At 40.1% G+C, this 21,352-nt stretch overlaps 2 protein-coding genes across 5 annotated transcripts; one reads left to right on the plus strand and one right to left on the minus strand.

Annotated features, from left to right (window-relative positions):
* The first annotated feature begins 2,980 nt into the window (after window positions 1-2,980).
* On the plus strand, window positions 2,981-10,951 carry hexb (hexosaminidase B (beta polypeptide)). Of its 4 annotated transcripts, none has more exons than XM_034238925.1 (14): window positions 2,981-3,307; window positions 3,935-4,086; window positions 4,799-4,864; window positions 5,308-5,354; window positions 5,483-5,593; window positions 5,686-5,787; window positions 6,472-6,604; window positions 6,799-6,979; window positions 7,069-7,155; window positions 7,245-7,317; window positions 9,081-9,261; window positions 9,782-9,872; window positions 9,975-10,079; window positions 10,659-10,951. In XM_034238925.1, exons 1-14 carry the CDS (start codon window positions 3,048-3,050, stop codon window positions 10,720-10,722), a joined length of 1,653 nt encoding a protein of 550 aa, XP_034094816.1. In that variant the 5' UTR covers window positions 2,981-3,047; the 3' UTR covers window positions 10,723-10,951. The 4 variants fall into 4 exon arrangements, 3 of the variants coding, with proteins under 3 accessions (XP_034094816.1, XP_034094818.1, XP_034094817.1); XM_034238926.1 differs by lacking the exon at window positions 9,081-9,261 and adding an exon at window positions 8,452-8,626 and having other exon boundaries at window positions 2,983-3,307; XR_004571383.1 differs by lacking the exon at window positions 9,081-9,261 and having other exon boundaries at window positions 2,982-3,307.
* Window positions 10,451-21,347, minus strand: gfm2 (GTP dependent ribosome recycling factor mitochondrial 2). Its single transcript, XM_034238924.1, has 20 exons — window positions 21,067-21,347; window positions 20,897-20,981; window positions 19,684-19,729; window positions 19,494-19,591; window positions 19,283-19,408; window positions 19,109-19,197; window positions 18,643-18,731; window positions 18,492-18,552; window positions 17,965-18,156; window positions 17,223-17,303; window positions 16,985-17,133; window positions 15,186-15,326; window positions 14,830-14,929; window positions 14,554-14,743; window positions 14,370-14,446; window positions 14,054-14,192; window positions 12,939-13,112; window positions 12,714-12,829; window positions 11,883-12,065; window positions 10,451-11,345 (listed from the first exon to the last, which is right to left on the minus strand). The coding sequence occupies exons 1-20, from the start codon at window positions 21,073-21,075 to the stop codon at window positions 11,217-11,219; spliced, it is 2,274 nt and encodes a 757-aa protein (XP_034094815.1). The 5' UTR covers window positions 21,076-21,347; the 3' UTR covers window positions 10,451-11,216.
* Window positions 21,348-21,352: the final 5 nt, after the last annotated feature.

Below are 21,352 nucleotides of genomic sequence, written 5' to 3' on the forward strand. Positions count from 1 at the left end.
TCTGGGACCATGGCTGCTGGGGCCAGAACTGGGCCTCGAAGCATGGCTGCTGGGGCCAGAACTTGGGCCGGAACCATGGCTCTTGGGGCTCGCGCTGCTAGCCTGGCCTTGCGACTCCTTTTAGGAGCCGTTTGGAGGCTTCATGGACCTCCAAAAGCCAGACGAGTTCCAGAGAACAGCTCCTGGACAGGAACAGGACATGGGGAAGAAGCAGGGGTTGACTCCGGACGGAACACACTGAGACGTTTGTAGTCAGCAGGCTGGAAATCACACACCCAGAGGAAGTTCAAAATCCAGCCAGGTAAGAATTTCACCAAGCCTGGTTTCTCCATAGCCAACCGGTGCGCCTCTACCAGAGCGGCCTCCTTCTGCAGAACACTTGACGCTCCCTTCCACCAATCATAGCTGCAAGCCAAATAAAAGGAAAATGTTTGTAATTCCACCTCAAATGGATCATCTGCTGGGTCCATTTCTTGGTTGGTTTGTTCTGTTACGGTGGGTGAAGCAAGCAGGACCCAAATGCAGATAACGCTGAAAATGCCTTTATTTCAAGGATAACGAAAAAATACTAGGACAAAACAGAACACTCACCGGTGAACTCAGTCACAAACAAAAGATGAACCAACACTGAACACAGGAAGAGACAAGACTAAATACAGGGAGGGGTAATCACAAGACGAGAAACAGCCGGGCAGGGGAGGAGAAACACAAGGGCGACAGGTAAACACAATCAGACAATTAGACCCACCAGGGAAACTAACAATAGGGGAAAAACACAGGAAGAAGAACCAGACAATATACAAGGGAGAAAACATGACAGGGAGAACAGCAAAACACCCAAAACAAGACATACAAAACTTGACATAACACAATAATCGTATAAACAGAACGGGCCGGGAGCATGTTGTTTCTTACACGACCACTAGAGCACCTCTAGTGGTCGTGTAAGAAACAACATACACTTTAAAACGTGTCTCTGGGTCGTCATAAGGGCAATCAGCCTATATGGAGGATCATAGGTGACAGGAAAGGACGAGGACACAGGAGGAAGAGCATACCGATTCTACCAGCCCCGTTAGATGCTCATACCACAACTATTGACAAAGTATACTTAAACCTTGGTAAAGCAATAAAACATCATTCTAAACTGCAGCAAAAGACCGGAAATTCGTCTGTTTGTGTCTGCGTCTGGAAACCCTCCTGTGAAGTAATGGCAAAAGGATATATGACATTGGAACATTAAAATTGCCATTACAGCTAGCTTGACCCATATTTAGCTAGATATATGTTTAGCTTACAAAACAGTGATTCTAATAATACTAGTTTGGATTCCTAGACATTTGGACAGTATCCAAAAAATACATCATTTGATTTTTGTTAATGTTTTACCTCAGAAATACACTTTTGCTGATATCTTTCGCGGCAGATTTAAACGTGGCTCCTTTTTTTCACAGCAATCTTTCCATCCAACTGAGCATGTGCAGAGTGAGTTTCATCACTCTAGCTTGTTTGTGATTGGAGATATTGAAGGCGTTACAACTGTCCCGTGTTACAACTGTCCCTGGTCTCCTACATATGCTGGCAGATATCACACACTAAAACCTGTTGGACCAGTCGATGTAAATTGTAATCCCTGTACATTTTGCTGTATGATGTCCTTTTGTTGTTCTGTTGTTTGTCTTCTTGTGGAACCTACTGCTGCAGGTCTCCCTTGAAAAAGAGATCATTGATCTCAATGGGATTTTACCTGGATAAATAAAGGTTTTGAATTGAATTGAATTGATGCAACATCATTTTTTGTATTGCTACTTAAAAGTACCTTGATTATTGTTTGTAAGATTCTATATATTTAATAACAACATGATAAAGATCTTTATCACTCTCTCACGTGTTCTGGTTCATCCAGTTGGCAGTTTTAACTGTAATCCTCATTTCATTCTTTCTGCTTTTAGAAACAGGTTTAGCAGAGTTACCTCCCTGGAGGCGGGCTGTGACATAAAGACAGAAGATAATAATTTTAAACATTGCTTTTTTCCTCACGGAGTCATTTTTAAATACCACACATTTACCAGGTCCTTATAACTTAGTGACATATGTAATGTAAGGTGTTGAGACATTATTAAAAAAAATTGCTTATCTGTCGCCACTTTTTAATAGCGGGTAGCTGGCCCTTCCACATTAACTTTTTAATTTCTCAAAATAACAAACATTAATCCTAGGGCTTAGGGTTATTTAGAGAGTCGGAAAAAAACAAAAAAAAAGTGGCGACAGATAACCCACAAGTACCAAAATATGGCTTTCACATAGAGGTGATTGTTGCACACCACCTCCACAGTGTCCCGAAGACTCCCCAGGACAGAGCTGGCCTTCTTTACCAGTCTGTTATCTATTATGCAAAATCCACGTTTTCACGTCTTTTATACATAAACATGTGTCCCCTCTGTGTAAAGACATTCTGAAAGTTTCAGGAAAAAAGATTCACTTACTTTTTGTCCTGATCTGTCTGAAAATGAACTGATCAGATTTTGGTCACTTTATGATGTCATAACGATTTGTAGGCTTGTGTAACCATTAGCCAATCACCAACCAAGGTAACCCCCCCCCACCTTATCACCTGAATCTCCTCCTGTGTTATTTTTAACCAAATATTTCTCAGAGGGGCGTGGGGAGTGGCTCCTTATTTTTCATCTAAGTAACAGACACAGAATCAGCACTTTTGAAACAGGGCTGAAACAGAGGGGTTTATGGGATGCTACAATGCACGATCTGTTTCGTGGTTCTCGCCAAACACTTCAGAGACGTGTTTTGAGACCTATAATATATTGATGTTGATATCAATATATTAGTAATACTTTAAGTCTCTTCCTGTCAGCAGCCGATTAAGATACTGTTCTCTGTTGTTTTGCAATGTTATCAGCAGGAGGTGGTTGTAGTTCCCCTTTAAATCTTTGCACAACCCGGACTTCCGCATTGGAAGCCCCGCCCACCTCCCTCCAAATACTGCTGCTGTGCTCGCAGGTCTCGTGACACTCATCTCCTCCACCAACATGACCACTGCTCTGAGGTTCTCTCTGCTGCTCCTCGGTGTCTCCTTCTCGCGGGGCTTTCTGAACGACCTCTTCGATGAAGAGGAGGAGGCTGAGCGCGTCGTCCAGGCTTCAAAGTACGGCTCTCTGTGGCCTCTGCCGCAGAAAGTGCAGCTCTCCGAGGTTTCATTCAAGCTGAACGGCGTCAGCTTCAAAATAAGCGACGCCAAAGAGTCCACGGCGACGCCGAGCTGCAGCCTCCTGCAGGACGCCTACCGGAGGTAAGTGCTCTTCATTCACATCTCACATCTAGAAGTACAAGTAGAGCGTAGGAATACTCTGGTACAAGTTAAAGTCCTGTATTCTAAATGTTACTCAAAAGTAGAAAGTATTGCCATCAAAATGTACTTAAAGTACCAAAAGTAAAAGTAGTCATTGTGCAGATTTCAGAATAATATATATGATATGTTTTATAATGATTGATCATGAAAGTGTTCTCAAAGCTGGTAAAGGTGCAGCTAGTTTGAAGGACTTTGTATTCTGCAGGGTAGCTTGTGGATTTACTCCAGGTGGAACTAAAGTCTGATTTAACACTTGGTTAGATTTCACATCATTCATCCACATCTGTGAAGTAACTAAAGGGATTAAATATCTAGTGGAGTAAAAGTACACAATGTACCTCTGAATTGTAGTGGAGTAGAAATATAACTTAGCACACATTTAAAAATCTCAAGTAAAGTCTGTCAAAATTGTACTGAAGTAAAAGTTACTTTACACCACTGTCAATCAGTTTGTTTTTCGCTCTGTTTTCAGTTTCTCTCTCTCTCTCCCTGTTTGCATCCATGGACCAATCCCCTGATGGTAAACAATGGTCCTCCTCTCTCTGCCCCCCCCCCCCCCCCCCACAGGTATTATGAGTACATGTTTGGCAGTTTTAAAAGGCAGGAGGGGAGGAAGAGCAGGCACGCCGGCCCCTCTGATGTGACCGAGCTGCAGGTGTGGATCACCTCCTCTGAGTCTGACTGTGACTCTTTCCCCAGTGTGGCTTCTGACGAGTCATGTGAGTCCCTGCTCTTCCTCATTGCTTATATTACGTTTATCATCAGGACACTGTCATGTGACTCTGCACAGTGGTGGTGTGTGGTCCTTAACATCTCTCTGTACATTCTTAGGCTAGTTTCTGACTTGTGTTTAAGCACGTTTCAGAGACATGTTGTTCCCCTTACTTCACTATGTATTTACCTGCTCTGGCTACTTTACAGATGAAGATGTTGTATACATAATATGATCAACTGTTAAAGATTAAACTGTAACAGAATATAAAGTAGTTAAAAGAAGCTCCACAAGCAAAATGTTTCTGTGCTTTTTATTTAATTAAATTTGGCATAAAAAAACATATGATAAGCGTACAATATACAACAGCCCTGTCTAGCTGCGGCCAGCTTTCACATTTTAGATGTCTGATTTAAGACAGGCTTGTATTTTGGCATTGCTGTATTGGTTCTTTAACATTAAGGAAAATAACTTTTCATAATGTGGGTCATTCATTTGATTCTTCAGGCTACAGTTCACACCTAAAGAAAGTTCATGACTCATGATTTAGCGGTGGAGTTAGAGATCACCTGGAGGGTAGACAGTCGGATTAACACAGTTAATAGTTTTAAGCCCCCTCTGATTGTTTAAGACCATGACTTTAGTACTATAATAACCACATGCTGAGCTTTGGAAACACTGACTACGCACATGCATTGCACACCTGTTTGTGTCCACAGACGAGCTGACCGTGGATCAGCCGTACGCTGTGCTCAAAGCACCGAAGGTCTGGGGAGCCCTGCACGGTAAATATTTAATTTAAGCATTGACTTCCTGCAATCAACAATTATTTCCTGTATCCATTAATCAGTTTGGTCTGAGTCTCAGAAATAACCCAAACAATTCAAAGTATTTGTAATGATTAGTCAGTTATCACAACTGTTAATAAGTATTTTCTGTCAATGAATTTACTATAATCACTTCAGCATTATCCTGCATCATTATAAACACTGATGCAAAATGTTTGCATAAGATATATCTCCAAGTTTATATCAATGTAATATACACAATAAAAGGGTGTTTATAAAGTGCTTAGTCTGCAGAAAAGTTGTGTGGCAAAGTGAGCATCATAAAATGATAGTGTTTTTTTGTTATCAACTTGCATCACATTTCTAAGGGCTGCTATCAAATGACAGTAACTTCATTTTATTGTATCATAAAAATGTTGTTTATTTTTGAATCGTTGCAGGTCTGGAAACATTCAGCCAGTTGGTGTATGAAGATGAAAATGGAGCCGTAAGTTAAGAAAGAAATTGATTTAACATTATTGTTTTAATGTTTTTATTCATATATTTAGGATCAAAGGTCAACTGTATGTTTGACAGGTTTCTAACTCAGACTGATTTTCACTTTGCATCTTTCAGAAAAGCATCAATTCAACAACCATCAGCGACTTCCCCAGATTTGCTCACAGAGGCATCTTACTGGACAGCTCTCGGCATTTCCTGCCCATTAAAGTCCTCTTGGCTAATCTGGTACGTCCCCAACACCTTCTTTATTATGTTTTCTCATTTTAAATTGTATTCAGAACTTGAATAAAATATTTTCCTTGTGTCCATTCATACAGGAAACAATGGCCATGAACAAATTCAATGTTTTCCACTGGCACATCGTGGACGACCCATCCTTCCCTTACCTGAGCCGAACGTTCCCGCAGCTGAGTCAGCAGGTCAGACTGGTTATCTGATCAATCTCAGCACAGACAAGTAGAGTTTCAGTGCTTGTGTCTCACCTTTAAAAAAAACCTGCTCCGATGTCCATAGAGGACAACATGTCAGTGTTAAAAAAAACTGTCACCAAAATGATGTTAATATTATTTTGCTCTTTTGTTTACAAATCGATTAAATTATAAAAACACAGAAAAATATGAATTATCCGAAAGCTAAATGATATATACATTTCTAGTCTGGGATATGTCAGTGATTATAAAGAACATGTGTTGATAGTTGTATGTTTATGTGCAAGAAAACCAGGAAATTGGCATGTATTTGCCTTTGTTAAATGGCACAAAAAAGATCCAAAACACAAGAATCCAGGGACATGAGACTGAAGACCTGTCATAATACAACATATAAGAACAAATTATTTGATCTGTAATGTCCTTGTGTTTTAATGGGTTTCAATTGGGACATTTTGGTCCATTAGGGTATTTCAGTTTCAGTTTATAATAGACCTGTTATAAGAGCTGAGGTTGTTCTTCCAAAATTCATAATTGGAAATAAAAATCTCACACCCTTGACAAAATGACAGCCAAACTGATCGAAGAATTGGAAAGCCAATTGAATCCCTTGTGGCGCACAAGTTTTAATATAGAGACATTGTTTGAGTCCCAGTTTGATTACACTGTTCGCAGGGCGCCTACCACCCGTACACACATGTGTACACACCTGCCGACGTGAAGATGGTGATCGAGTTTGGACGTCTGCGAGGCATTCGTGTTATCCCAGAGTTTGACACACCCGGACACACGCAGTCCTGGGGCAAAGGTGCGTTCAGCCAGTGTTAGTGGAGAGAGAGTTTATTTTGTTACCCTCTTAAGTCCAATGGCATGTTTTGCTCCCAATCCTTGTCACATTTTATACAGTCAGTAAAATATGACATTCAAAAACTGGAAGACTTTAGCAGAGCTCTATCTGGAAACGATTACACATGCTACATATTCCTTGTGTTTTCCTCTCAGGGCAGAAAGACCTTCTCACCCCGTGTTACTCTGGCTCCAAACCCTCGGGCACCTTCGGCCCAGTGAACCCCATCCTGAACACCACCTATGATTTCATGAGCCAGTTCTTCAAGGAGGTCAGCACCGTGTTCCCCGACGCCTACATCCACCTGGGGGGGGACGAGGTGGACTTCAGCTGCTGGTAAGACTGTCTGCACAATGCCAAAATCACTCCTCAGCATCAAGGATTAGACAGCAGGTCATATTTGGCTATATGTTTTTCCCCTGCAGGAAGTCCAACCCGGACATTCAGAAGTTCATGGAGCAGCAAGGCTTCGGAAAAGACTTCACAAAACTGGAATCCTTCTATATCCAAAAGTATGTTGATCATTGTATACTCGGTAAAATGTAGGTTCTACTCATTTATGACTTTCAATTTATTTTGTGCCTTTTATTGTTTTTTATAGACTCTTGGATATCGTGGCCACTAGCCAGAAGGGCTACATGATCTGGCAGGAGGTCTTTGACAACGGTGTTAAGGTAACTAAAGAGTCATTTCCATGTTAGATATACTAATGTAATATAAGACTTTTTTATAATTTTAATAATGTGTGTTTTTGTTTTCATTTTGTGTTTTTAAAGAGAAAGTTTGACATTTTTGGAAATACACTTCTTTGCTTTCCCGTTGGATTTAGGGGAAATAGATAGATGACTCTCATGCCTGTTAATATATTGCTGCTTGATTCAAAAGCTGAAGACTGATATTACCGAAATACCGGTTACCGGCGGCTACTATTTTTTAGGCGTAATATCCTTAAACTCACGCCCAAACTGCCAGCCAATCAGATTGCGCGTCTTGCGACAGCTTCAGTGATTGGCTTGATTGCCAAGCAATGCCCTTCACCTTCCTCCCGAACGTCTGAGCCTTTCGGTTAGCTTTAGTTTTTTCATTAGCTCGATGTCGGCACGAAAATCCAAAGTGTGGCTGCATATGAGTGGGTCTGTAACCACTGCAATACGTTTATTTCTGGGAAAGGCGGCAACACATCCAACCTCTGAAAACATTTGCTACTGTCACATAAAATCAGAGTACAGGAATGTACAGTCTTCAAGTCTGTGTTGTCAAACATGTGTTTCATTGTTTGTTCAGTACTAAAAGGTCCAAGTCCTACAATTAATTGTAATATTAATTTGACATGTTAACTATATCATAAAGCATCAATTTTTCCCTTATGCAACATGAAAGTATCACGATATATATCGGTCTAGTATCGGTATTGTAAAAAGTCAACGATATGCATCCGTAGGTAGATGTCTAAAATAACAAAACCCACCTGCCGGCTCTTATAAGTGCCTTTTTTTTGGTACGGATTACACAAATAATATATAGGTTTATAGGTACCGTGAGGCAGATTTTGTTACACTCGGGTAAAGCCAGGTAAAGCTGGCTGGCCGTTTCCCATTGTTTCCATTCTTTATGCTAAGCTAAGCTAATTGGCTTCTTGTGGTTTCTTCAGATTTTACATGAAATGTTATCAATCTAATTACCAAAGTCCCAGCTAGAAAGAAAATAAACAAACGTATTTCCTTAAATGTTTAACTATTTTTAACCAACGTCAACAGGTCATGTAGTATGTAACCTAAGTACCGTAGCTTGGTCTGTAACTATTGCAGTTAAAGGCAGACACAGTAGTGCATGTGTGGATCGGCGGCGGAGCTAATGACGAGATGGCTAAAGTGACAGGAGCAGGGTACACCACCATCCTCTCCGCCCCATGGTACCTAGATTACATTAGCTACAGACAGGACTGGCAGAAGTACTACAAGGTTGAGCCGCTCAACTTCAACGGTCAGTGTGCATCAAAATGACATTCTTTGTTGAATCAGTTTTGGTGGAGGGGGTTACGATTTGGGCATGGTTACTGGAGGCACAACCCAAATATGGATGTTGTTCAACAGGCTTACACTTGCACAGTTTTGTGACAGAGATAGTCAGAGACAGACGTTAAGGTGAGATGGTTGGTGGTTTTACAAGTAGTTCACCATCATGGAGGACCATAAACACAAGGCACCAATGTCTTAAATGGCGTCCAAACAGAGTGCTGCACGAATGAGTTTGCAAAGCCTGGAAATAATGGTTTCATTTAGGTTGGATGCCATTGGATTTTTCCATGGGAATCATGGCGAAGCTCAATTTTGAGTTTGGCCTTCCAAAATACTTCATCCCTTGTAGCGGTCTTTATAAAAAGGCTTAGACATCTCTCTATCTTGCTGATACTGATACTTGTATGTGTGCTGTGTAGCTGAAACAAGACACACTTATCCACGTTTGGAAAGGAAACAAGCAGCAGTACCAGAGTGAGATGGCTAACATTACATCGTCAGGGTACCAGACCCTGCTGTCCACTCCCTGGTACCTGAACCGTATCTCCTACGGCCAAGACTGGAAGGGCCATTACCAGGCCGACCCGCAGGACTTCCAGGGTTCGTCTGCATGATTATTTTGCTTAGCAAGCCTCTAGCAATAACTGGTAATTTGCTTGCTTGTGCAACATTGCGTTTATAGTAAACAGGACTTTGCCACAGTCATAAATTCAGTTGTATTGTCCTTCAGCTGGTCTGACTCAGATTGTATAAGCTGTATTGCTTTGACCCTTGTCTCTTTGTTTATCACTCCTGTGCAATTATGTGCAAGCCTGTTGAATAAACAGAGGGGACATATTTTAAAAGGGATATATTATGCTTATTTTCATATGTATACATTTTAACATGCTTTAATGTTAGCAATTGTTTCTTTCATTCCCACTTCTGAAAATGTCAAGTCTTCCCAAATTGGTTTGTAAGCAACATATGCTGTACTTTAAAACAGTTTTTCATAATATGTCCCATTTAATATTTGGATATCAAATGAGAGAACAGAACCATATCATTATTTGTTATTCTTTAGACTCCCTGGAAGTAGATTCGGCTGCCTTTTCTCATTACATATTTCATTTTCAAACAGGAACTGATGAACAAAAGAAGCTTGTGATTGGTGGAGAAGCCTGTTTGTGGGGGGAGTATGTGGACGCCACCAACCTCACACCCAGACTCTGGTATGATATTCAGTAAACAATTGTTATGTTTTTGGAACCATAACCCACTACAGGAGTGTACAGTGAGGTCTGATTTTGTTTTGCCTTGCATCCCCCCCCCAGGCCTCGGGCCAGTGCCGTCGCAGAGCGTCTGTGGAGCGCCAAGGAGGTGACGGACATCAATGACGCCTTCAACAGACTGTCTGTGCACCGCTGCCGCATGGTGGAGTGAGTATCTGAGGCATTAAACGATCAATAACATTCAGATAATTTACTTATGAAAGAATCGGATGAGAGCAGAGCAGACATTGAACTGTTTTCCTGTGGTTATTTGACAAGTAAAACAACATTCAGATGACTGTTTGGGCACACTGTTCGGCTTTTTTACTGTGACCAGTAATGCATTAAAGCATGACTGGAAATAAGAATTGTTTTTATTTCAATTCTACTCTACTACCATTTACTTTGACATTCTTGCAGCAAGTTGGTCAGTTACGATTCTTGCAACTGCACACATAAAAATGGCCGCTCTGACCGTCCTGCTTTGTTGATCTGAACTCTCATTCTATGGTTTCAGAATGTCATAAAAAGTGATTGTGTAGTTTGCCATAAAATAGTTTTTAATATAGCATGTCATAAAATAAATCCTAAAAAGCATTGTATAAGTCATGAAGTTCACAAAGGTGAATCAGAAGTACATATGTTTCCCATAGCAGTCTCTAAATTATTTATCTAACGGACACAATCCTTTTTAAAGAATGCTCATTTAATAAAAAACCTATTGACGCGTATCTTCTCCTATCTAAGGCGGGGGATCCCTGCTGAGCCGCTGTTTTCCAGCTACTGTCCCCGAGAGTACAGAGGTGTTTGAACAGAAACTGAGACTTGCCATGGGAACAACAATGTTTGTATTTCAAGCTGAAGAATCATGCTGCCTTTTTAGAGATCTCACTGTCCTGACGCTGAGACACATCATGCTTCTTAAATCTGCTCTACAGAACTCTTGATCATCACATAATGTCAAACATCTTGAATTTATGATTGCACTCTGTTTTTTATGAATGTTTGTATAAATGATTGTGAATAAAATGTTGACATTTTAAGTGAGTCTTGTTTCATATGAAAAAAGGAAGGAGAAAAAAAGGGTATGAAATACTGTTTCTGTAAATGTATTTTGCATCCAGCGAACAACATGGAACATAATTGCACCAATAGTTTCACACTCTTTCCTGCAGGGGGAATTCCCACAATAAATTACATTAGAATGACTTTCTGATATTTGTTGTAAATCCTGGCAAAGTCTTTTCCGTGCCTCTGTTTCAGACAGCCTTTGGTCCCGTTGGTGAAGAGTTGTTGTTGTTGAGATCACAGCAGACCAGACACTCTCTTCAGGAGCGTGTTCTGGTCCTGGGGGTTCATCGCCTCGTAGGTGTCCAGCTCTAATGTGAAGGTGGCGTTGCCGGAGGTCACTGTTCGCAAGATGGTGGAATAGCCCTTAAAAAAAAAATATATTAAAAGTAAAGCGTCAGGCTTGGGAGTACCAGATGTTCAGAGACAGAAGTAGGATACCATTAAATGTATTTCAAATGTTACAGAAACCAATACATTTAGTAAGCAGGATTACAATTATTAAAAAGTCTCACACATTGACCTTGAATTGACGTGGGATCACACATGTTCCATTTTATGTATATATTTCCTTATTTGCCAGTTTTACAAGACGTAAATAAATGTAGATCATACAGAACAAACCGGAAATGTAGCATGTTGTCATTTACAGTGGTATTACTGCTGTACATTTTTTTTGAAAACACTAATATCATTTTGTCATTAGAGGATAACAGGATTTCCACAAATGGCTGCACTGTACTGTGAGGTTGTTCCCCTTGTGTTTTTTTATTTGTCTGTGGGACAGTGATATTGTATCTTTCGGGAGGAATAGGATCGTTTTTATGTAAGTATATATATATATATATCTATCACTTAGCAGCTAAAAAGTACAGACAAATGTTGATTTTCACGTCGTCTCACCATCATCTCAGCCAGAGGCACAGTGGCGAGCAGCACTTTGTCGTCATGGCGACTCTGGATGTCTCGGACGGTCCCTCGTCGTTGTGCTAGATCCCCCAGAACAGAGCTCAGGCGCTCCTCCTCCACGGTCACTTCCAGGGACATCACCGGCTCCAGAACTTGACCTCCTGCCAGCCTGAGAGCCTGAGGCGAGGGAACAGAACGAGTCATCAAGGTATTACATGGAGCGACACACTGAAAACACTGCACTACAGGTACGACCAGCATTTCAAATCTCACTAAGGTGAATATATGGAAGACAAATCATAGAATTCTACATTTACTATTATATTTGAGGTTTTTGGATTAGATTTCTACTACAAAAGTGCATGTTGCCACTGCGTGTTAACAGCTGAGCTATTTTTACTGTCAATAAATCTTAATTTAAAACCTTCTGATGTCTTTAAAGCATTTTCTAGTGGGCTGAGTCATCTTAAAAGTGAACTGTCCATGAGCCCTGTCTTCAGCTTTGTGCCAGCTCATCCAAGAGGGTTTAAGATAATAAATGTAGTTAAGAGTAATTCATTTGAATTAAGGGTTTAAGGTTTAACATTTTTAATTAGCTTATACATCAGGAGAATTTTCTCATCACATATAGGAACATTTAATCCTTCAGTTTATCCTAGAAATTCTAATTAATGTTATTGTTATAGAAAATGTAATTAACTTAATCTACCAGATCATTCATGGAGTAAAAAGTACAATATTTAAATTGTAAGTATCTCAACATTTTCCTAGACGACAGTGCTTGTGTAAATGAAGTTTGTTACATCCCTCCCTGCCGATGAATACCTTGTGCACGCAGCGGGACACACAGGCGGACACCATGGCAGGGGACGTTCCCGGCTCCATGTGGAAACTTTGGATCAGTGCAGACACTCCCTGTAAAGGATAACCTAGCAGAGGACCTGGAGGGGAAAGCAGGGGTTGTAAATAAGTCATATTCATTAAGAAATGCAATCTTTCCTTCTGAAAGGGACGGACACTGCAGGAGAAATTAGATGTGTTCCATGGCACCTTGCAGATATGCGCTCTGTACTCCATTCTCCACGGCCTCCTTTATTTCAGCAGATAGCTTGGGCCCCAGTTCTTCTGTGAAAGCGAATTCACATGAGGAGGAGTCCAGAGGGGTGACGGCCAGCTCCACGGTAACAACATGTCGTCTCTCCCCGATAGTACGATCCAGTGTTTCTGCGTTTAGAGATGAGCAGAGAATTAATACAAAGATCCTTATTGGGAAAAGTACAGTATGAATCTGTCAGGAAGCCATTATCAATCATGGTATTATTTTCATATTTCTGGACATACTGTACTATGATTTTTTTTGACATATTACTATGGCTTTTATTATGATTTTTTTGACCTGCTATAATTTGTTGTTTGTTTATTAAAATAAATCGACATGCTATACTATGTCGTATTTGATGATATATTTGACATACTATACTATATAACTAACTTCCTTGATATGTTTGACATACATATAATGACTGTCGTTTTATTTTGCCATTGTGAATATTATCACAATTATTAGTTTTTTGTTGGTAAAGTTTAGGGTTTGATTGTTGAGGAATCTTTTGCCTTGTTGTTTTGGCATTTCTTACGTACAAAGTAAAGCCGTGTCTATATTTTAAATATATTAAAATGTAATCTTTTTCAAATTTTTGACACTTTCCTATCGACTATACTATGTCTTTTTTCAAAAATGTTTGACATACATTTCAAACTAGGTTTGACTAGGTTGTTTTTAATGTCGTTTTTAATGTCGTTTTTTTCTGATATTTTTTACATACTATGAAAATTGTCAGCTATTTTTAATTACCAATTTTGTAATACTTAACAGTAGTTATTGAATTGAATGAAGTATTGGTGCAAATGGATTGTTGGTAAATATTATAAAAATGATGTATTTATGTTGACATTAATGTCCTCCAGTTGCCTCTCTAAGAGCATCATAGCAACGCCTCCCCTCCTAATGTTTTTTGCATATTTTCGACATACTATCCAATGTCTTTGAAACGTGCTTGTGTCTAACTGTTCTATGACAAAGCATGCATTTTAAACACACTTTTGTAAAGATGAAGATGTGCAAGGCTTGTTACGTGTTGCCCTGTGTGACAGCCCCTTTGTACCTGTGGTTGAGACCTCGTGGAGGATGGACTCTCTGTAGGCCACCTGCAGCGGCCCGAGGTGAGTCTCAATGCCGTACTCTCTTCTGATTCGATCATGGATGATCTCGATGTGCAGCTCTCCCATCCCACACAAAATAGTCTGAGGATGGAGATAATACGTTTACTAATTGTGGAAGATGCTCTCCACAGTACGTGAGTTTTAGGTTAGATATTGGACAGACAAGTTCATATATCTGTCAATATCCAACCTTACTTTTAGGTTAGATATTCAACAGATATTGGTAGAAGCTGAGTGCTAATCCAGTGATTGCATTACCTGTCCAGAGTCCGGGTCCACCCTGACTTTAAGGCTGGGGTCCTCTCTCTGGAGGTTATTCAGTGCATTCTCAAGATCTTACAGGAGGGGGAAACAAAGGAGGGTATTGATAACTGAATAATATGAATTGGTTATCATTAAAGCTTGATTGAACAGAGATCATCTTTTAACCAGTGTCTCGTACCAGCCTGTTTGGCCATGGTGGGCGGCTCGATGGTGCAGAAGAAGACGGGTTCAGGGACCTCCACCCCTGAAAGCACCACGCTGGCGTGTTCCCCACGCTTCGCCCCTGTCCCGCTGTCATTATGGGCCCGGCGGGCGGCGGCGGCGGCTGCTGAAGACTTGGAAGAGACGATGGTGTCCCCGGTGACTGTCTGAAGTGAAAGTGGAAACATCAATTATTGTAGAGGAAAATCTTCAAAATAGCAAATAAAGATTATAATGTTGTAAAAATGTCTACCTGCTTCAGTCCTACAGTCAGAGCGATGTTTCCCGCCGTCATGGAGGAGATTTCTACATTCTGATCAGCAAACGGCACCATCAGCCGGCTAATCCTCTCACTATGAAAGGAAGGCAAACAGTTGTTATGGTCATCTTTGTTTTTATATTTATTCTAACTCTTCCTTGAACATTCCATCTCTAGTATTTTTGTTTGGGAAGTGTATTCTTTTCTTTCTTCTTGATATTTAAATAAAATGTGTATCTAATGTCTGTGTATATTCTTATGTCATTACTTCTTTCCTGTGTAGTTTCATCATATGCACAAATATAGAACTAGTCCACATTTGAACATATTATTGAAACTGCAGTACATACACGCTGTTCCTGTTGATGTTGTGGACAGCAGACTGTGGTTTCAGAGTACCAGAGTAAATCCTCAGAAACACCAGAGGGCCGCGCTGCTTATCATGGAGAACTTTGAAGGCCAGAGCACATAAGTCGTCTTTGTACCACCGCCTGCAGAGGATATAGACAATAATCAACAAATGTACATCGCAAAATGATGTAAAAGGCATGGATTATTCATTAAAAAGGACAATTCCAGTATTATTAGATTTTTTTGTAATTTATTTAATTGTTTTGTGCAATGTTCTACACAGCTGTTACCTTATAATGAGTTTGGATGAGAAGTTGTGTTAAAGATCACTTACTTTAGCCTTTATACTAATTGTTTTCAAATTAACTATTAAAAATGCTTATAAGAATGTACATGTTAATCATCACACACTTTCATTTGTGTATTTGACCCTCAAAATAAAACTTCCCTGACAACAGGGGGGTATACTACGAAGCAGGATTTTCGCTTAGCCGGCTAAATTCAGGGAAAACTCCGCCTTTCCGGTCCTACGAAGCTGGTTCTCTTTTTAGCAGGCTAGATCTCCATGGTAACTTATGCTTAGCGGCTAACCTGGTCGGGAGCAGGTTAGGTTGCAGGCTAAGAGCTCAACTCAGTGAAAGCACTGCCTGCTGACCAATCAGAGCTCAGTGTGCGGAGTTTAAAGCGATCAAGTCATATTACATGAGAAAGGAAATACAGAAAAGCTGCCGTCGCAGGAAAGACGGCCGGCAAAAACTGTGTGAACGTGAACATGAATAGAATATCACCTCCCATCTTCAGAGCAATCTGACTATTATAACATTAGCGTTAAGAAAGCTTACTTAAATATCTGCCACAACATAAGTAACCGGATCAGAGTAACATTAAGTAGCCTACAGTCCGCGGCATATCACTTCATAATGTATCATATATTTCCTTATCTGAGTCGGCCGTGCAACACTCACAGTGTCACATACTGTATGCAGAAGTATTATTTTAAGCAACACATTAAGTTGACGAAACACTCGAGTCAAATGTAATTAAAGTCAGATCGTGTTTTAGACGGGGCAGTGATATCATAAACCTGTTAATGTACGCATTCAAACACTTTTTCTTTTGCCAGCTGTATTCACCTTGCAGGTGCAGACTATGTGGCTTGTATCCTGGATAAAGTGTTTAAGTCATGGATGTTTAAAGTTTAACTTCTTCATTTTTGACTAGTATTAAAGTTCACTTTTCATTCAGGAAGTATGACGCTGCGCTTTCAGTACGCTTCTCCATGTTTGTGATTGGTCGAATGCTCCAAATACCACCCCTTTCATGTGAACGCGCACCTAACTAGATAGGACACGGCTGGCTTGAGCGATCCACTTGATAACCAGCGTCGTAGTACAGTTTAGCGAGAGCGCGTATGTTTTGGATTAGGCCAACCGGCTAACTCAAACATATCCAGGTTAGGTTGAACCAGCTTCGTAGTACAGGCCCCAGATGTCTCTTTGTTTCAATTTAATGAAACAAAAAGTGAAGAAATAATATTTCCTCAGAAACAGTCAATATGATTCAATCAAAGCAAAACCGAAGCCTGCCTTTACATACTTGCAGCTCAGGACTATCACTTTGTGTGATAGCTGTGGAAGTGTTAATAGTCATTTTGTCAAAAATAAAAATGCACCAAGACGAAAAAAGGCAAAGAATAATATGTGTTAGAAAGCAGAACTTGGACACCAATAACGCTGGGATGGTCCTTTATGACAAGATTGTAGGTCTGAATTAGTGAAAGGTTAAAGGGTGCACTCACACCAGGTCATGGTGCCGTTCATTGGGGGCGGGCAGGTAAGCAGTGATGGCGTCTAGAAGAGGCTGAACACCTTTGTTCCTCAAAGAGCTCCCACAGAGGACCGGGACGCCTTTACGGGCCAGAGTCACCCGCCGCACGGCCTCCTGCAGCTGGGGACACATCAGCCAGGTTTACCCCGTATTCACAAGTAACAGTGGTACTTTAAAAGGCTGATGCTGTGGAACAATACAACACTTACTTTGATTGAGGGAACTTCATCAAAGTTTTCACCAAAATCAGTCAGCAGCAAATCAGCAAACTCATCGTCCAGATCAGCAACCTATGATTGAGAAATTGGAGATTTTCAGCAGTGTGGACAAACTGGTGAGATTTTACAAATGATTCATATATGACTTTTGGGTTATTTCCTATAACTTACATATTGTAGTTTAAAATGAAAAGCTGACTAAAATCTGTTAAATGATCTCTCTCCTAACCTTATGTCCCACGAAACAATACTGTACTATTTCTTCCTGACTTTTTAAATATTCATATTAGATATCCAGATTTACCACAGTTAGACCATAAACATAAGACATTTCATTAAACTAGAAAAGTATTGATTTGATTTACATAACATTTAAAAGCAGCAGATACTAATAATAATAATAATAGATTTATTTTGTTAGCGCTTTTACAGGTGCTCAAAGACGCTTTACAGATATAGTGAAAAGAAAAGAACAGGATACAGGAATACTCTTTGTAATATGTGGTCACAAATAAAATACTGACCTATCAAACGTTAAACTGTCATATTGTTAGGTAGTAAGTTTGATAGATTTCTTTCTTTTACTGCTCTAGAAACACAGATTCCAATGGAGTGTATCTGCTTCAAATCAATGCTTTTATTGTTGTTTGGACTGTGGCTCCCAATATGTTTTTGGATTTGGATCACAATCAACAAGGTGTGGCCCCCCTGTTCTAAATGTTCTGAAACATACCTGCTCGATTAGAGCCGTCCGGGCCTCGCTGACCTCCTGCAGGAGCTCTGGTTCCTCCGACTCGTCCAAAGGTGTGATTTCAAAGGTCCGACCATCTTCCTCATCTCTCATCGTTTTGTGTTTCCATATCAATTTCTGATTGGTCAACAAGTCCACCACACCGGAGAAGTCTTTCCCGCTGCCGACAGGAATCTGGGAAACAGAAAGTACATATTATTAACATGTTATTATACTTCACTTCATTTAAGAAGAAGATATTATACTTTGCTTCATTCATTTGATAAGTTTCTATAGTATAATTCCTTAATAGGATTGTCACCACAACATCAAAAATAAGCACAAAAATCGCGATTTATTCTGATATTATGAATATAAAGTTGCAAAAGTAGCTCATCCTCTGCTACATTAAAGTGATGAATCATTATAAGTCATTACCGTGATAAGTATGATTCTTCAAATGGGGATTTCTACATAATCAGAAAAAAGTCATTGTATGAGGTTTTTCACATAAAGCTTCAAAGGCTTACTTGCAGGAGGACTGGATTGGCTTTCAACTTCTTTTTAATGCTCTCTATGGAAAAACTTAGGCTGTGTGAGAAATAGAAAGAAGATATCAACTGAAATCGTTATAAAAACATTTTTTAAATGTGTTCATATTAGGACTGTTGAGTCACTCACCTTGCTGCGGGCTTATCCATCTTATTCAGGAAACAAACACAGGGCACGTGGTGCTTCTCTGCCTGCCTCCACACGGTCAGAGTCTGAGCCTGAAGAAAATGTGTTCAGAGCAGGGCTGATGGTAAGGATTTGTTTTATCATTAATGAATCCACCTATTTCATTTTGAATTGATTAGTTGTCAGATCAAAGAAAAAGGCAAAAACTGAAAAATGTCCATCCTAGATTCTCAAAGATGATGTCTTTAAATGTCCTGTGTTGTGAGTCAAACCCCAAAAGATATTTGCCTTCATATGATTTAAAAAAAGTAGGTAATCATCATATTTAAGAGGCTGAAACAGCATTTCATGTGACTTTATTTAAAAATAGCTGTAACAATTAATATCAAAATACTTTCCAACTGGTTGACTAATTGTAGCGGTTCTGGTTCAGATTTCACCAAATTATAAATAGGGCTTGAGGGCTCACCTCAACCCCGGCAGAAGCATCAAACACTGCAACAGCTCCATCGAGAACACGAAGAGCCCGCTCTACTTCCAGAGTGAAGTCTACATGTCCTGTAATCACACACAGTCGTATTTGAGTGGCTGCCATTCTCATTTCCATTGGAGTGTTTCATTCTCACATAAACACTTGTTCTACCTGGCGTATCTATGAGGTTTATTCTATGAGTTTTCCATTCAAATGTGACAGCTGCCGACTGTATGGTGATGCCACGCTCCCTTTCCTGAGCCATGAAATCTGTGACTGTATCCCCGTCATCCACATCTGCAAAAAACAAGCAGCAGAAATGTAAAAGAAAGATGGAAACAATCAGGTACGAAATCCACACTTTTGTAACCATCGTACTCACCTCCTAGCGCTCTCGTATAGCCAGAGTAATACAGCATCCTTTCTGTGGTCGTTGTTTTTCCTGCGTCAATGTGAGCCATAATGCCGATGTTTCGGATTCTGCAGTTATGGATGAGCAAGTTAACACGGAGCCCAAACACAGCTGAGTCTAAAGAGCATTTAAAGGCTTAAAGCAGAATGAAATAACCTACTTGGATACATCAGGGTTGACCACAGCCCGCAGCGATTTCACGTCATCTATCACAACATAAAGCACAGTTATGAGGATGGGCCAGAATCAGCAAAGTGTTAATAATGATGTGAAATGCCACATGAAGCTTAAGGCAAGTTCAACCAGGAAGACCGTCTTTACTCATTCATTCACATATTCACATGTTACTACTCTCTCTCCTCTCAATCAGTGATCGGGGGAAACTCCCCAGCTAAACCACTTCGCTCTATTCCCACAAGCTTATCATAGCGCTCTGCTAAACCTTTAAATCTGCTCTCTCCCCTCTGACAGCTGTCATTTCAGGTGACTCGACGCAACCCTCCTCCCCCCCTTTCACCTCCCGTCCCTCCGAATCCAGGGTCAAGATAAACCACTCCTCTTCAGACAATGCTCCACCACCACCGGTGTCTAGATCCAGGGGGGGTTTTATCGGCTCGGTTCTCCCCTCCCGAGTGATACTCCCACACAACGGGGGTCTAATCGCCAAACACCATTTAAATCATCTGTGTATTCCTGGCAATAAATATATATTGTATTATATCACAAAACGTGTCTCTCCTGATTCTGATTGAATTACTCTGGAACTCCCTGCCACTACACATCAGACTGATTCCATAACAACATTCAAAACCCAACTCAAAACCCACCTATTCAAACTGGCATTTTCTTTATAAACTGTACCCCGTGTCCTTTTGTGTCCTTTTGTGTCCTTCTATAGTCCATTTCCTGTTGTTTGTCTTGTCTTACCCCGGCTGATATTTCACTAAATCCACTGTTTTAATTGTTCCCTATATTGCCCCTATGCCCTGTAAGGTGTCCTTGGGTGTTTTGAAAGGCACCCCCCAAAATAAAATGTATTATTATTATTATCAAAATGAAGGTTGTGTTCCTCTATGTATTGTGAAAGTCCCCTACTTTTAAGATAAATAAACTATTCATAAACAAATAAACTTGTTTTTTATATATAGGTGGTTATCACAGGACAGCGTAAATCTACAAACAATAAAGATATAATGGAACAAAAAACACCCAATGATGTATAAAAGAGATAACACATCATACACATTAATGTAGGACTAATAAGACTCCAAAAACCTGTACATCACTAGCTTTTCTGCATACTGAATACTTTTACCAACATTTTACTTAAAAATACTTTCGATAGGTGACGTTTGTTTGTATTTTAAACGTACCTGGAAGAATTCTGTAGTGTCTTCGTACATGACAGCTCACTCTACATCTGCAGCACTGGAGCCCAGCAGTTAATACATACCTTCCCTGTGAATTAGAATAAACTTGTCTTGAAGTCAACATGATATTAGGAATATTTATTACAGAAAGCACTTAGTTTGACGTATCTTACCCAAATCATCCTGTTAAATGTCCCACAGGCTTTAATGTCTTATTTTATCTTCCAAGGTCTTTCCACATAATGTGTGTTAGTTTTGGACGAACCATAGTGGAGTGACATTCACTAACACAACAGTAACAACAGGCCGATACGTATGGCTATAACCAGTACATTAATACAAAATGTATCCCACTCTCAAGCATTAAATTGTGCCACAAAAACCATAATCTGTTATCAAATGTCACGATTTCATACGGTACGGCTTGAAAATACATCCCTAGAAACAAGCGTGATTATT

The sequence above is a fragment of the Gymnodraco acuticeps genome, unplaced genomic scaffold (genome assembly GCF_902827175.1).
Source record: "Gymnodraco acuticeps unplaced genomic scaffold, fGymAcu1.1, whole genome shotgun sequence".
Lineage (NCBI taxonomy): Eukaryota > Metazoa > Chordata > Actinopteri > Perciformes > Bathydraconidae > Gymnodraco > Gymnodraco acuticeps.